Below are 17,907 nucleotides of genomic sequence, written 5' to 3'. Positions count from 1 at the left end.
CTGGTGAGGAGTAGCAAGTCCTTATTTAAAGGTGCATTTACACACAAAGATGATCGCTTAAAAGATAGCTTTAGAATGATCATTTTGCATAAACTACTACTTTTATGCCTATTAGTACCAATTAGTAGTGTGTGAGCCACCAGGAGCTGTATTCAGAGAACAGACCACCTGTTGTTCTCTGAATAAATTCTCTTTGTTCTGCCACGGGGCTAACAGCTGAGACAATGCGTGTGGTCCTTCTTATCAGCTGCTCTGACAAACAATGGATTTCATGCCAAACTGAAATTCATTGTTCGGCAGAAAAGTGAAAGATGGGCACATTTACACACAACGATTATCCCTTAAAAGATGGCTTTTGAGCGAATTTAGAGTGATAATCGTTGTGTCTAAAGGGGCCTTTACATAAGCGGAGCAATCGTCCTGACAAGGACGGCCCTGAGCAGGAACCTGGCCGCTAAATTACCCTGTCAAAGACCTATAACAGGAACAGGTCGTACCAAGCAGGAACTGGAACCGAGGATGTGAGCCGTTGCAGACTGGAGATATGTTGCCACAGGAGCAGCAGTCACAAGCCGTCATAGGAATAGCAGCAACCTAGAAGCACTAGATACCAGAACTGGCAAAGCTATATAGTGGAGTGATTGGCAAACAGCCTCCAGCTGGATGGAGGAGTCAGGAAGTGTTAACTCCAGAGATGCTGGAGCAAAATAAATGCAAACCTAGATAACAGACCAGGCAGAGCTGTCTGCTATATCTAACAAGCACAATAATCACATGCTGGTGCAGTGGCAGGGTCAGGCTTTTATAAGGAACCTAATTAAGAAACAGAGATAGGGTCAGGACCAGGAGGCAGGGTCTAGATTAGCAGGGAACATAGAACAAGGCTAGAGTCATGCAGAGGTACTTGTCCAAAGGCTGGATGACTCAGTAGTGAGAGCTACTGACTGGAGTGCAGGAGGTCCTGCTTCGATCCTCAACATACATCTCCTTTATATTAGTATAAACCTTTTAACCTGAATGGTGTTCCTGTCAGTTTGCTTTTGTGTCCGTCTCTCTAACAGTAAAAGAACTTTCCTTCCCCATTTTCTCTACTTAAATACTTTGCACTCCTTGTTTGTGTCTTGGACTCGGTGAAATGCGTCTCCAGCCGTAGAGATTAAACAGCAGAATGAGTTTCTAGTTAATGAGAAATGGCACAAGAGTTTGAAGTCTCTTTGGTGCCACATTTTTAACAGTCTTGATCTCATAGTATAAGTGAGTTGTCGTATGTGAGCGCCACTCATTTCATTTTGGTCTATTTTCATTTTCTTTAACATAATGAAAGTAACATGTTAATATCCAGATGCTTAGCAGAAATGCTAGGGAAAAGGATTGCTAAAAGAATTGGCCTGCAGATGTTATTGCACCCATCCCAAAATCCTGGGCCGGAAATGAAAAAGCAAAATGCTCTATGTTGCAGTTTAACTTTTCACCACCGGGTGGCAGAGAAGCACTGATAACTTTCACTCATCCAATTTACTTTAGAAGTTTTGTAATAGTTACATTTATTTTGCCATCTCTGCTCTAGTGATACTGGATTACACTGCTCTGTATTATACTGTGCCATATCTATACTGTATTATACAGTTTTATATTCTACATGCCAGCATTATATCATATGGCATCGGAATAATTTAGCTTAGTGATTAACGTAAAATACACATTTGATTATTATTTAGTTCATCAAACCCTTTAGTACTGTGCCATGTGGCGCACAATGCTACGGTATCGGCTCAAATTCAAACCAATTTTGGGTACAACTAATATATTGAATTACTTTTATTCTTTTTTTTATGCTGGGGGCAATAGAAAAAAAAGCTATTTCACAACTGTCTTTCGGGATTGTTTTTTGTATGGCGTTCACAGTGTGGTATAAATACTATATCACTTGTATTCCACGGGTCATTATGATCACAACACTAAATTTATAGAGGTTTTTTTAATTACTTTTGCGCAATGCAAATACTTTTTTTTCTTCTTACAAAATGTATTTTTGTGTGGCGCCCCATTGCAGGATCAGAGATTCATATATTTTAGTCGACAGAGCTATGTCAGGCCTTTTGTGGGACAACTTGTAGTTTTTATTGGTACTATTTTGAGGCATATTTGATTTCTCACTTACTTTTTTATTCCTGTTTTGAGGAAATATGATGATCAGGAATCAGCTTTTTTGGCATTTTTTTTATACAGAATTTACTGTGACGAGTAAAGAATGTAATATTTTATAGTATGGGTTGTTACTGATGTAGTGATACCAATATGTGTGGGTTTTTTTTATTCGTTTTATTTTTACAATATTTAAAGCCTTGTGTAGGGGGGAAAAGGTTTTAATTTTTCTTTTCAGTAAAAAACCTTTAGACGCCATGGTCAGCAATGGCTGCAGCATCTGTAGGGTTAAACAGTGTAGAGGAGTGATTAGATCAGCAAAGTCCGTATCATTTCACTTATGTTGGGGGGAGAACCCTGTATGGGACAATCAGAGAGCAAGTATGCTTTCTGGTTGATGGGAGAAGTGATAATATGAACAAAAATGTATGTCTCCACCTTCCCTGAGACAGGGGGGATATATAGAAGAATCACAAATCTTCTCTGCTGCCTGCTTTATCCCCCTCCTCCTTCCTTCCTTCTCTCCACACACTGCCTGAAAACTGACAACTGCAAATTCAGTATTCCCTACTAAACTTCAAATGGCTGTAGCTCCGGTTCTGTAAGGACTATGAACACCCAGTGTCATTTTAAATCCAAGAATCTATGGCCATTTAAATTAGAACAAGCTTGGTTCGTCCAAAACTGTAATGTCCTTTTCCATCAGAACATATGGAGCTTGTCTTAAACTGCTGGGAGGGTTAATTACTCCCCCTCTCCCCCATTCCTGCGGTGTCTTCCAGCAAACTGAGCACACAAACAAAATCTTGACTCTTTTCAGAAGGCCGTGTGTGCACTCACATAGAGATGAATGGGAATGTGCATACACAGCCTTAAGAAACGAGTCACCCCTGTTCTGTGCATGCTGACTTCTCCGAGGAACACCCCAGAAATGGAGAACTGGCTGATTACGAGACAACGCTCTCCGGACTCTACATCACCTAAAGTTTAGGTGCCATAGCTTAGTTTCTTGTGCTTAAAGTGGATGATGGGTTCCCTTTAATAGTTGCAGTCATAATGGGCACATTCTTGGTACTTATGGAGTCTTTAAAATAGAAAACTTGACAGTTATGATATGGTAATTATAACCTCAGTAGATACACTCAGCTTGGTGGTTAAAGTCTCCTAATAGGGCACTCAGATTACAGACTCTGTTAATTCCTCTGGGCAGCTTATTTCAACTAAAAGCAAACAGGGCAATGGGTTTATACTAGAGATGAGCTAAGGCACATTACTCGAGCGAGTAGTGCCTTATCCGAGTAACTCCTCGCTCGTCTCTAAAGATTCGGGGGCTGGGGGGGGGGGGCGGGGAGCGGCGGGGGAGAGCGGGGAGGAACAGAGGGGAGATCTGTCTCTCCCTCTCTCCCCCCCGCTCCCTGCCGCAACTCACCTGTCACCTGCGCCGGCCCCCGAATCTTTAGAGACGAGCGGGGAGATACTCGGCTAAGGCACTACTCGCTCGAGTAATGGGCCTTAGCGAGTATACTCGCTCATCTCTAGTTTCTACCCAGTCTCTGATCACTTGCATGAAGTTCAGTCTCTTGAGGTAGCGGTCCGCAACCCTCCAGTTATTCAGGAATGGGCCAGGTAGAGGTTTCTCTGAAGTACCAGCAATCCCAACTAGTCCATGGTTGATTCAGGCAAGAGGCCAGGCTGGTGGGTTACATTTCACAGCATACCAGGATCCATGGTTTTAGCAATATTCACTTGCCGGACCCAACCACTAATCCAAAAGACCAATGTCAATGACACTTGCAGATTCCAGTCTCATTCAGCCATTGCAGCCAATACTACCACTTGCAATACATTCTTCTCCAACTGCGTCACAACTCACCATGAGGTGTGTGAAGCAGCCCCAGTTATGGTCTTTGACTCTACCTTTAACAGAGCCTATATGGCAAAACCCTCCAGTGGCTGCACCCATACAGTACATGACTATATATGATTTATCTCAGCCAATCTGTTATATATGGATTCCTCACCGCTTTCAAGATCTGCTGACCATCATTGAACTGGGACCTTCAAGTTGAAAAAATATCCGCCCCAGTTATGTGTTTCCGCCATACTTTCTAAAGAAAGTTTGCCAAACTCCTGCATCGTTCTTAGTGCAATTTCAACAACTTAAACTATATAAAGCCTTCGGAATTAAGAAGTAAATTCTGTTGTCTTAAAATTAGAACTCTGTTCCACTTTTTATATTTCAGCCCAGTGTCAGCTGTGCTCGGGTAAAGTAAGAGATATAGAGTGGCGACCTAAATTCATTAGTCACGGTACAGTTTATATGGATAAGCCCAGCTGGCACGATACTAGAACCTTAAACAACCACCCTCATAAAACCTGATCCACCTCCACACAACCGCGTGCAAAGAACTGTGAAATCAGTAAAACCTGGCAGATAGAGCCGTCGGGGTATTAGCCTGCAGAATGCTGACCTGTTTCATGGACTGTTCGTCTCTGGAAAGCTCACAGGATCACAGATGTAAAACTTTCCGTCATCAGAGCAGGTGATTCTAAGCCTATCCAGGGATTTCTTGGCTCAAAAAAGCAAAATACTGCACAGTGTAGAAATAAAACGTGTGAAGATCACCAGAAAGTGGCTGCAGTCACCTGGATGCATGTCAGGGTGCACATCTTAGAGTGTACATCCAATGCCTCCAAGCATGCCAACCATTCTATGTACCAGGGTCCCTCCAACCATTCTTTGTACCAAAGTCCCTCCAAAGAGTATCACAGTCTCTTCAGTCTTCCTATTTACTGGGTTCTCTTCGACCATTCTACAATCCAGAGTCCCACCAAATGTCTTGTGTACCAGGGTCCATCCAACCATCCTATGTACTAGGGTCCATCCAACCATTCTATGTACTATGGTCCTTTCAAGCTTTCTATGTTACAGCATTTATCCAATCATCGTATGTACTATGGTCCTTTCAAGCATTTTATGTACCAGCATGTATCCAACTTTTCTATGTACCGAAGTTCATCCAACTATCCTATGTACCAGGAACCCTTCAACCATTCTATGTACTACGGTCTTTTCAAGCATCCTATGTACCAGCATTCACCCAGCTATCCTGTGTACCGAGGTTCATCAAACCATCCTATGTACCAGGGTCCCTTCAACCATTCTATGTACCAGGGTCCCTATAACTATCCTTTGTACGAAGAGTCATCCAACTATGCTGCTATGTCCCTCCGAGTTCTCTCTTGCCATTGCAAGTACCAGGTCCCTCCAACCGTCATATGTTCCAGAGTTCATCCAACCATTCTATGTACCAGATCTCTCCAGATTCTCTCTAACCATCCTCTATCCCAGGATCCCTCCAACCATCCTATGTAATTCATTCAACCATCCTATATACCAGGTTCTCTTCCACCACCCTCTGCACCAGGTTCTTCTAGGCCTGCTTTAACTTTTCTATGTATCAGATCCCTCCAGGTGTTCTCTATCATCCTATATACCAGAGTCAATCCAGTCATCCTATATAGTAGAATTCCTCCAATTCCTCTGAATACTGAAGCCTCCAGAGATCCTATATACCCGCGCCCCTCCAGCCTTCCTTTTTATCAGGTTCTCTCCAACCATCCTACAAACCAGGATACCACCAAACATCTTGTGTATGAGAGTTCAGAAGCCTCAGCACCTTCTATAGCCATCTTACCGCAGTAAGCCTTGATAAAGCACTACTTCTACTTTACCATCGCTCCCATCTGTATCCCCATCCTAAAGAGCTTAGCAAATACAAATTTAACTCTGTGTGGAATACAGATATCGAAAAAGTATTCTTTGCAATGACTTAAACGTCAGTCTATAGAAACAAACACGAGGCCTCAAAAATAGAGAAATGTCTCAAGAATGACCACTGCAACCCATAATTATCAAGACCACAAAAGAGCCAATAGCAGAACACCAACCCCTGGCAGATCTGAGTGGTAGCTATACCGTGGATGACGGCATTGATGCCGTTGGAGTTGTTTTTGTTGGTATTCGAGGCAATAGATGGAGTAAGACATCGATAAATAAGGCGTACGGACCAAGGGCTATAATTTGTGATGTATTTACTATTGTTTCTGTCCATCTCCACTTCCCGTTGTAAAAAGCAATAAGTCCATCACGCGGTATACTGGATCCCAAATACTTTTATTGCCCGTTGCTTCCCTTTAATGCATTGTTTCACCATTCCTGCCAAGTGCTAAGTGCTTGTTGGATGCTGTGATATCCACAGTCAGATTTACAAGCACTTATTGTTATTGTTGCAAGGTACACGGAACAGGGGTTATTGTGTCTCATCTGTCAATCATCAGGTATTAAGGAAGATTGGGAGGTTGATTCATCGCTCATTAAATTTATCTACTTAGCTTTAAAGCCGTGAAGGAATGCATCTTGTATCATCCACTGCACAGACATAATATGGTCTTAAAGAGACGAAACAGAGTGATAAAGTACCTTAGTCTACAAACTTTCTGTAAGATCCTTTATGAAACAGTCTTAAAGGAGTTTCCAGGCTTAAAAAAAACATGGCTGCTTTCGTCTAAACTCACCCTTGCCCATGGGTAACGTCTGGTAGTGCTGCTCAGCTCCCGTTCACTTCAATAGACAAGGGTGCCGTTGCTTTTGAAGGAAGCAGCCATGTTTTTCTAACCCTGGACAATCCCTTTCAAGGAAGTTGGTTACCCATATCCTCCCATCTATGAATTGGGGAAATGAAGACCAACCTATTAATAACTTTTGCTTTTAGTTTCATTGACTTCATGTTCCCCAAATCCTACTTTTTTTCCACTCCGCACACTGTACGCTAATTTGAACTGACCCGTCCAACAGACGGTTCGGTCCTCGGCATTTGGCCAGCTTCCTTTGCATCTGTTGTAATAACCCCGCACATTGTTAATTGATTGATGTCTCTTTCTCACGGGAGCTGGAGATACCATGTGCTCCAGACATTGCACATGTAGGAGGAATGCACGTATGTCTAGGAGATGTACATGCTTAGGGATGGTTTGATTGGGTCATTGTGGGCTTGCACTGGTCCATCTTCTGGGAAAGGTCTATATGCATTGACTTCAGTGATTCTATGTTTACAGCTTAGCAAGTCTCAGAGACCGGCGTATGTGTAATGTGTGGAGTATACATACACACACATATATATATATATATATATCCTTGAGCTGGAGACTTCAATCATTAATAATCTGGTTGAGTTTATTGCAAAAGGAGGGAGAGGAATCCGGACCAGTGCAATGTCAGTGAGCTTGCAATGATAGCAGGGCAAGTCACTAGGCATGTGCCTTTCCCAGAAGTGTGGCGCACATGCAGTGTCTGGGGCATATGGCATTACCAGCTCCCTTGAACTGGAGACATCAACTAAATAACAATGGTTGGGGTTATTGTGAAAGGAGGTGGAGAAAGGCAGACCTGTGCCAAACAGCCCATCGGAGGTTTAGTCTTGATTAGCATTTGGCACACTCATTGAAAAAAGAGGATGGAGCTCCCCAGAATAAAGGCAAACGTTTAGATAGGTTGGTCGTTGTTTCTTTATCTGTGGATAGGATTCGTAGATGGGGAGAGGAGTGACAGACTTCCTTTAAAGAAATTAAACTGATAAAGGTGACTGCAACTGATCGCCAACTTCTACTGGCTTAGGCAGTAGAATCTTGATTGCTTGGTCTCCAAGACAGAGCAGTGGTGGAAGGTGTCTGCTGTGGAAAGTTTCCTCCCAAGTAGAGTGAAAACAGCCTAAATATCCCCATACATATTAATACTTATTCACCTGATATGGACTCTCTAATGTGTATGAGGGCTACTCAACTTTCCACCCGAAAGATGATGTCAGTGGAAAGAAATTTTGTTACATGGGAGATAAGCTAGAGCTATCTGGTCATGGCTAACCTCCCTAAACACACATGCACTCACTTGAACCAAATGTTCATGTATATGAAGGAGCTGGTGGAAACAGCTGTCAGGCCAACAATTGTTTCACCTTCAGTGGTTGGGTCTTCAGGTGGGTCTTTTCTCAAAAATTGGAGCTGGGAGTAGGGAAGGGGAACAAGACTGTTTTCCAGGGAGATGCAGTTTTCTTTTACTTTTGTGTCCCTTTAAGACCCTAACTTCATGGCTGATACTTGCTTCTGGAAGCCAACACAACAAGGCACCAGTTCAAAGAATTTCTGGAATGATATTGACAAGAAGAGAGGAAAGTCTGTTCATAACAAGCCTGACATCGTATTCTTCCTGCTCAAAGACTTCCGATGTTTCATCACCAGTTGTTTTAGATGGTTTATCACTGTTTTCATGGCTGTTAATTTGCTTTCATGTCTTAACATATGTTTCGCTCCAAGCGATGGAAATGTCTGAACTCTGAACAAAGGCTGTGGAACTGAACTGCATGTGGAAGTCGTACTGCAGGAACAGGGACTGGGAAAAGCCCACTGTATTAGAGACCCCGGGCCTTTGCTGATTGGAGCTTTGCTGCGTGGAAATTATCCTTGTGACCCTGGAGTGCAGCATAAGATCATGTGACAAGTTTTTCATGGATCAGTTGCAGTGTGAATCCACATTAGATGGGAAAATCCAGCAATATGAGTGGCTTCCAACGAGGTCCGGTCATCGGTGCTAGACTAGCCGGGGCCAGGATGTCACTACCAACCACGTGGGGTTTTCTCATGTAACGGTGAGGAGAGTATACCAAGAATGGTGTGAATAACACCCAACAAGAGAGGATGGAAACAACTCGTCACTGAAAGGGGTCAGCGGAGGATGTCAAGAATAGTTCGGAAGAACAGGCACAATGAAGCAAATTACAGCCGAATACATTGCTGGAGTGCTAACTAACAAGTCTGAATGTAGAACTCATCGTTCCTTAGCATAGATGGGCTATAACAGCATAAAAATAGATTGACAAGACTCCAGGGGGCAAAAGAGTACAAAAATAGGATCACTGAGCAGCGGAAGAACATCCCCTGGCCAGATGGATTCAGATTTCTGTTGCACCGTGTTGACGGGAGGTCAGAATTTGGTACAAGCAGCATGAATCGATGACCCCTTCCTGTCAGCTGGTGGAAGTGCAGTAATGGTTGGTGTGGAGGAGGTTTTCTTGGAACACCCTGAGTCCTCTGATACCCGTGAAAGCACATCACGATGAACTGCTGGAGGCCAAAGGAGGTCCAATACTCTATTAGATGGGTGTCTGTAATAAAGTGTCCATTCAGTGAATATGTTATGGACAAGCATGTGTCTGCAAACTTAAAAATTCTATTGGCCTCCTGTGTTTTAAAGGGTTAAAGACATCACCCGTAATATATAAGTAACTCTTAACGATAGGAGCACCAGTTATCTCACAGACCTAGGTCTCATCTGAAGGTTTAAAGCTGTGGCATGTTCAAACTGGTACAAGTATTACCAATGGGGTTACATGTAAAACATGTCATGATTAGAAGGCTTTACTGCTCCCTTCTGACCCTCCAGTAAAGCTCTAGGCTATAGACATGATGTGAAAAGGACATTCAATAATGGTTTATCCTCAAGTGAACGAGTTTAGTAGATAAGTTGAACAGCAGATGGCGCCACATGTAACATACAGTGTATATTGCTACAAATATGTTGTATCTATTTGTGATAAATGCAACAAAATTGTCTTTTTTTCCATAGATTCATTTGGGAATCCCGTCCCCCCAGGTGACCAAGTGAGCCTCGCCCAGCAGATATCAGATGTGGTGAAACAACCGGCCTTTATTGCGGGGATTGGTGCTGCTTGCTGGATCATTCTGATGGTGTTCAGCATCTGGTTGTACCGGCATCGCAAGAAACGCAGCGGACTTAACAGCACCTACGCCGGAATCCGGAAAGGTATCCGAAGATGATCTGTAATTACAAGCCTGGTGCTGTGAGGTCCATATTAGATGCACCTACTGGGGGATATTCCTGTGTGGGCTACGCCGCTCAATAGTTTAGGCTATTCCGTACTGAAGATTTTTAACCCTAGAAATACTGGGACACAGTCAAAAGGTGGGCTAAGGATGGATGATAGATTTGGCACATAATTAGACCCTTTTGTGTAATTTTCCTCCACCTACGATTTAATATACTTTCTACCAATATTTTATGGTAAAATTTGGCGCAATATCAGGGCACATTGATGCATCTGAAGCCTCGCCCCTTCTCATAAATCCACACACGTCCCGCTGAACCGTGTCCAGCTGTCACTGCAAAAAGTGTGCAAAACACATAATAAATGTGCAAGGCATGTTTACCAGTTTTTAGGCACTAATGGAGCCAGGATTCTAGCTTAGTAACTAGACTTGGACTTTGCTCCGTTCAGGATGAGGCGGCCAGATTGACGCACCCCCCCCCCCCACACACACACACTTCTTCTTGACCCAAACGTTGCTTGCAGACATAATGAGACCTATCTATTATGCCCGTATACGAGTTTATCAGTTTCCTGGCATACAAAAGTCCCAATTTTTCAGTGCATGTCCCAAAATTTTGACTTCTCTAGCATCTACTTTTTTTTAAAGTAGGCAGGGAATAGCGGTAGGGGGTGTGGCCCATCCAATTCTAGCAATATGTACACCAGAAACTGGCATACGTTATTTTAGAGACCTACTGCAGCTCTTAGCTGGTTGTGGTGTCCATCTGTTACTTCTTAATACATTTGCCACTTAGATCAGTGTATGAAATATCGGTCTAAGCAGAGAGGCCCCAGTGAAACTGATGATGACTGTTAGCAGTCAATGCTGCTTTCACACCATCAAGGAGATGTTTGATAATCCACAGTGGGCCAGATTTTTACAACTTGTCTAACAAAGAGGGGTGTGGCTTTGTAAGGGAAAGGGGTGTGGCCTATGTGCAACACTGTGCACTAAAAAGTGCACCAAATTTTGGCACAATTTTTGTAAACAAAATAGGTGGTATGGAGTTAGGCTAGGCAGTCTAATAATGTGACAGATTTTTCATCCAGCATAAGCCACTGTGATAAATCTGGGGCATTAAAAGACTGTCTAGTTTAAGTTTGCACTGTCTAAGGGTATGGTCACGTGGTGGAACTTTGCCATGGATTTGACTCGGAATACACGCCAATTCCACAGCAAATCCACATCCCATTACTTTCCACAAATTTGCAGATTTCCACTGTAGTTTTTAGAGGCGGAATCCAGCCTAAAAATCAGCATACCGTAACTATAGATAGTGTTAGTAAACCCGCCCCATAATGTGCAAGGGTAGATGGTTTCCCCCAATGACACCTTAACACCAACAGCGTCACGTACAAGACCCTTAGTCAGGAAATTTTATATTGTTTCTTTTTGGCCATCGTACAAGACACTTAGTCAGGGTTTCCTATCGTCCTCCCAAAAGCTACAGTGTGAAGTTGGATCAAAGAGGAATAACTAGGTAATAACTGCAACCTTTTATGTTCCCCTCCCCAACACGGTGCGTCCTGTGAATTTAAATTAACGTTTTTGACTCTTCATTGTTGTTGGAGTTGTCCCTATTTATGGCGGCTTCTCAGCAGGCTGTTTGAGGGTTTTGTTTTTGTCCTATTTTTTTGGACCATTGGCATGGTAAAGCAAAAAGAAGCTGGGAATTAGGGAGCAGATTGATAAAAATCCACCACATTGTACCGAGGAGAAAACCAGGGCTTTAGTTACAACAAAAAGTTGAATGGAAAGAACAGATGGAGACTAAAGAAGATGTAAGAGGGACCATAAGTGGGGCCAAAGGTGATGATAATTGATGAGGTCACCCACATCAGCTATTAGTATACCAGTTTTGTATAATATGTGTGTATGTGCAGAGTTGAGTCACATTATTATGACCACTGGCTGATATCCAGAGTAACCGCCGTGTGCCGCACGGACAGCAGTTAGATGGGTTAGGAGTGACTCGATAAGGAGCTGGTAGGCTGTCTCAAGTATCTGGAGCCATGCTGAGTGCGGTGCATCCAACGGTGGCTTGAGGGTGCATGATGGATCCATAGAGAGAACACGATGATTAAAGTGGTCCCACAGATGCTTAATTGGGTTCAAATCTGTAGAATTAGGGGGCCAGGGAAGTACTTGGAAGTCTTGGTCATGCTCTTCCAACCATTGTCGGACATTTCTAGCTGTGTGACATGTTGCATTATCTTGCTGGAAAATCCCATTGGCCTCAGGGAAGACAATCAGCATGTATTGATGTACGGGATCTGCAAGGATGGATTCATAACCGGATTGGTTCAGAGTGCCTTCCACATGGATGAGTGGGCCCAGACCATAACGCTGCCATCACCAGCTTGTGTTCTTCCAGGAATGATTGTAGGGTGTTTGTTTTCTGATGCTTCTTGCCTGACAGGTCAACGTCCATCCATTTAATGAAGCAGAAAACATGTCTCATACGAGAAGGCAACTTTTTGCCAATCAGTGGTGGTCCAATTCTGATACTGCCATGCAAATTGCAGCATTTTCTTCTGAGGGACCTCTTTCGTAAGCCTGTATTGACCATCCTTCTGCTTTGGATGCCCATATACAGTAGGGTTTGCTGAACTGTTGTATCAGACACACGTCTGGTTCATTTTCACACTGAGCTGCTCCATTCTGGGGCATTGGTCGGCCCTCATGCGGCTTCATGGCTGATGTTCACCTCTTACATCAATTGCACATGGTGCTCCGCAGTTTCCGCGTCGGTTATTACCAGTGTTGCCATTTGTCTACTCACAATACACTGTGGCAGCATGCATAGAGTGTTCACAAAACTACCCTATTTGAGAAATACTGCCACCTTGACCCGAAAGCCAATAATCATCCCTTCTTGCAACTCTGATATATTGCCCCTTTTCCCCGTGACAACAACGAGTGATATATGAACAGACAGCCTATCGCACATCTCATATACCCACCAAGCCAGCCCATGACATGTCACTTTCTTCATGGGCTAGGCGCTGCCAACGTCAAAAATAGGAGGTGGTCATAATAAACTGACTCAACTATGTATGTCACTCTATTAACACCGTGTTCGATTTAAAAGGGTTGTCCACTAGTAAAATATTGATGGCTTATCATCCAGATAGGTCAACAATAGTAGATTGGCACAGGTCTGCCACCGAGAATCTCTGCTGATCAGCTTGTACACTGAGATGAATCATGCAGTGGCCAGGACTGGTACTGCAGGCCAAGTTCTCATTCATATCAATGGGAACCCTGCATGTCGTACCACTTCAGTGGGAATCGAGCTGTCTGCTTCTTGCACACATCAGATTGGTGGACAAGTGCACCGGCCCAGAGAACAGTTGGATCGATTCGGTCCCAGGTGACGGACCCGCGACGATGTACTGTTGATGACTTATCCTGAGGATAGACCATCAATAGTTTATAACTGGACAAAGCATGTAAGGTTTTACATAGGTCTGCAGGCAAATCTATGCCATTATATTATATACTTGGTGAGCTGTGACATCATCATCATCGGCATAGTAATGACACCCCGTATCTTATAACATAAAGAAAGTCAACTGATGGAGTGAAATTTTCTATTTGGGGGTAAAATATGGGTTACCATAAGAATCACCAACGATGTATTTACCATTAAGTTGAATCTGGTGAAATGTAGGAAATAACCGGGAATCTTGAAGCTGTTAAAGGGATTCTGTCACCAGGTTCATGCAGTTTGACTTGGAGCTGAGCTCCCAGTCATGGAGGTGGGCTGTGCCAGCTTCTCCCTGCCACATCATGATGTAACAGCCCTCTCCCCTTTTGTGTATGGGGAGAGAGCTATCAATCAGCATGCTGAGGGTGAGCAAAGGCAAGAACGGCCCGCCTCAATGACTCAGAGCCCAGCTCCAAGTCAAACTTCATGAACCTGGTGACAGAATAAGTTTGTTATCCCCCTTTTTCTGCATTCCAATGATTTTGGGTGGAGTCCCCTTACATTTTCATCAGTGAGCTTTTCTTCGATTTCAGACATATTAAACCCATTAGTAGTCTTAAAGGGGTTTTCTGGCAGTTACAAAAAAATGTTCCTAAGTGTAGATGATGGGTATGATGGAGCTCCCAGGACTCAATGTGGTGCTCTATGCAGCATGGAATCTATAGGCGCTCTATTAGGCTAGGGCTACACAATCATTATACAGCACTGGGACATTGCACTGCCCATGAACTCAATGGGGTCGCAGTGCAAGTTGCAGATTACCATGATGTCGCCGTTGGATTTTTTGCCATTCACAACGTCACAACAACCAGTGGTAAAATGCAACTAGATTCAATTCATGGACCCCGGTTGTGGCCAAAGTTGCCATGTAACCCTAGCCTTACGGCTTTGTACAAATCAGAGGTTGCATGAGGCTGATTTCTAGTAAAATAACCGTAGGAACGCCCTTTGTACAGACTATTAGATCAAGGGGCTTCCCTAGATTAAAAAATGTGCAAATGTACAGCACAAGGGCAAATAACAGTGCAGTAGAAAGAAAAAAAATGCCCCCCTGAGTCCAACGGTCCGATCCGTGAGATGACTGCAGCTGCCACATACAATTCATGCACAGACATGCAGACTGAGGCCAGTGATTAGCTGAGCATTCACAAGAACAATGAAGGCTGCCACTGAGTGATCATATTACTGCTGCCACTGAATGGTCATATTATTGTTGCCACTGTGTGGTCATATGACTGCAGCCGCTGTGTGGTCACATGACTGCTGCCACTGTGTGGTCATATGACTGCAGCCGCTGTGTGGTCAAATGACTGCTGCCACTAAGTGGTCATATTACTGCTGCCGCTGAGTAGTCATATTACTGCTGCCGCTGAGTGGTCATATGACTGTTGCAGTTCGTCTTTAGTTTTGGAAAGTGGTGGCATTTAAAGGGTGAATTATTATCAGAAAACCTCTTAAATGTTGAGGGCGCACTGATAAACGCGAATGACTAACTGTTGTGCAGCATGGCTTAGCGCAGCATGCGGCAGGACCACACTCTTAATGCGTTTCAGGGTTGGAAATCCCTTTATCACTCTGCACAGAATTCCAGCCCTGCTGCTCTGCGATATACTAACACCAATACTGCTACCAAGCGGCTGACATAGATAGCGACATTACAACCATTTACGTGGGACTTCAGAGGGTCGCTATAAGGCGGTATTTACACGGGAGAGTCTCACGCACAAGTTCCGTCCAATAGTGATATGGCCAGAATGCGCACGTAAAAATGACATTAATTTCACCGTGTTTAGTCACATGAGTGATTTTTCTCTCGGATTCGTGATCTGGAATAGAAAGATGGCGGCGCGTCCGATCGTGGGGCGATTCTGTTCAGGATTTAGTTTCTATGGGAGCAAAACAATATGTAAATGCGAGTCTCATGCGATACGATTTTTCTATTGTTACTATTGAAACAACGTGTGATAAATCGCACGGACGGCGATACGTTTTTCTCATCGTACTTGCAGGAAAAACCGCAGGTTTATAAGTGAGACGTCGGGATGAGAGTCTCTCAACCGTGTGAATGCAAGCTAAGGCCTCATTCACACGAGCGTATATAGCTGTTGGAGCTGCGTGCAAAAGTCGCAAATGTGAAGCAACGGATTCCAATGCCTTCATTCACACGAGCGATTTTCAAGTGCGTTAAAAAATTGCGCCTCCAAAAATAGAACATCGGCGACCGATTTTTCATGCTACGTCAAAGACAGGTCTTGACGTAGCCGAAAAACGCCGAAAAACGTTGGAGGCTCCCACAGACTCCTATGGGAGCTGAGAGAGAAGGGAGGGGGAGGGAGTTTACCTTCGTCCGGCGCTCCGAAAAGAAGACAGCTGTCTCGCATTAAAAGTCATTAGTAGTCATTCTGAGGATTTCTGCCGACTGAAGGATTTCTGCGCCGCTGCGTATTTTTCTGTCGAAACGCCCGTGTGAATGGAAGAGACAATGCTGATTAGGCTCAGGACTCGATTGCGGCTATTCTTCTTTCGTGTGATTTTACGGCGCATGTGGGCAATCGTAAAGACGCACAGGCTGTGTAAACGTGGGTGAGTGCGATATCGGGCCGATATAGCGCTTGCCAACGTGCGTTTTTCACGTATATGTAAAACGTTTTTTATTAAAAGACGCCTCGCATCACTTCTGTGAAATTGCGATCCTCAGACGGACGCTTCAAGCGTGTCAAAGGATTGCAATAGTTTCCCATTGATTTCAATAGGACACGTCGCAGCGCACTTGTAAGCACATCGTGCGGTATGCGAGCGCCATGCGATGTCTTTCGAGGTTCCATTGAAAACAATGGCCGAGGCGTTCTGCGGCAGCGCCAAAAGATAGAACGCACTGCGGTTCCTTTTCCTCGCTGAGAGGGAAAAAATTGCTCATGTAAATAAGTCCATTCAAAAGAATGGATTTCATATTCGCACAAAACCCGCGCAAGAATACCGCTCGTGGGAATAAGCCCTTAAACCTGCAATTTTACCCGTGATTGCCGCGCATTTTGTGGGAAAAACGTATCACATCGCTGCACGGGCGTGAAAATCTTACAATGTTCCAAGTAGAAAAAACGCATCCCTCTTGTATGAAAACCGCATTTCCGTGCGAGCGCACTGTGATTTATTTTTTTGCTTCCCTTAGGGAATAATAGGCGACTCAACACAATTGCCCAAAAATCGGACGACTTTTCTATTTCACAGTTTTGCGGCAAGAGAAAAATCGCCCCTGTAAATGCACCCATTTAAAATAATGCATTTCTCGCAACGCACGTAAATTGCGCATAAACCCGCCCCTGCGTGAATACACCCCTAGGTCCCCAGAATGCAGCCTGTTCCTATAGTGTCAGTTCGGATGGATCTACCAGCTGCAATGGAGTCCGAGTACTAAATAGGAGCTCATTCACTGTTATTTATCCGCGCCCCCCTCTAGTGCGGCGGACGCTCGCCTCGCCGCTGCTGCAGTCCGTATCGATTAGCACAAGATTTATCACCCCACAAACAACCCTCTTAAGCCGCCGCTCCATTATTCATAGGAGAAATAAAAATTGAACTAACAATTAACAGCCGCGGCGGCTCCGCACTCCGGGAGGCACTCAGACGGCAATCACTGCGCCGCGCGTGTCACCCGCCTGGCCGCCTGCCCACCTCTGATTTACCGTTTGTGGCTGGATATGTACTAATGTGAGATGTGCACTTACTTCCTTCAGCTTAATAACCTTTTTAATTTTTTTTATTTTGATTTTTCAGTCCCGTCTTTTACCTTCACGCCAACAGGTATATACTGTATTTGCACTTTCTTTCTTTGTGTCTGTCTTGCATGTGCTCTGTGATGATATGCTGCTTGTACTTCTGTTCTGGAATATTCTGGGATTTGCTGCAGTGAAAATGCGAGGAATATTGGGGTGGAATCTACATGGGTAGCAGTAAGACTGTCCCGATGGCCCCTAACAGCCAATCAGAGCTCAGCTTTCATTGATGAGACTGCTGTGGGAAGATGAAAGCTGAGCTCTGATTGGTTGCTGGGGGCAGTCGGGACAGTGTTACTGTTGGATAGTTTGCAAATCAGTCCCTAGTATCCATTCCATTGGGTCCCTACAGGTGTTGAGCTACGTAGGTCAGTACTTCACCCCACACAATAGGTTCAGTCCAGCGGTAGTTGACTTTTTGAAGCCGGCCATAGTTGTGGCCACCTACCTCAGCTCCAATTTTGTTGAAGCGACCCTCCGGCTTCAGGATGATACTCTATCTCAGGACCAACGGAGGGAAAGAAGAATATTGACCGTAGCTGAACTTCTCTGCTG

At 44.1% G+C, this 17,907-nt stretch overlaps 1 protein-coding gene across 1 annotated transcript in view; it reads left to right on the top strand.

Moving 5' to 3' along the window:
• ROBO1 (roundabout guidance receptor 1) overlaps positions 1-17,907 on the top strand; it is a 434,821-nt gene that overhangs the window by 352,774 nt on the left and 64,140 nt on the right. Inside the window, exon 18 of the mRNA XM_066599140.1 lies at positions 9,827-10,024. Within this exon, the coding sequence (XP_066455237.1) occupies positions 9,827-10,024 (198 nt within the window). The remainder of the gene's footprint in view (positions 1-9,826; positions 10,025-17,907) is intronic.

Source organism: Eleutherodactylus coqui, chromosome 4 (genome assembly GCF_035609145.1).
Source record: "Eleutherodactylus coqui strain aEleCoq1 chromosome 4, aEleCoq1.hap1, whole genome shotgun sequence".
Lineage (NCBI taxonomy): Eukaryota > Metazoa > Chordata > Amphibia > Anura > Eleutherodactylidae > Eleutherodactylus > Eleutherodactylus coqui.
The sequence above is the reverse complement of the archived record's forward strand: the minus strand, read 5'-3'. Positions and strand labels throughout refer to the sequence as shown.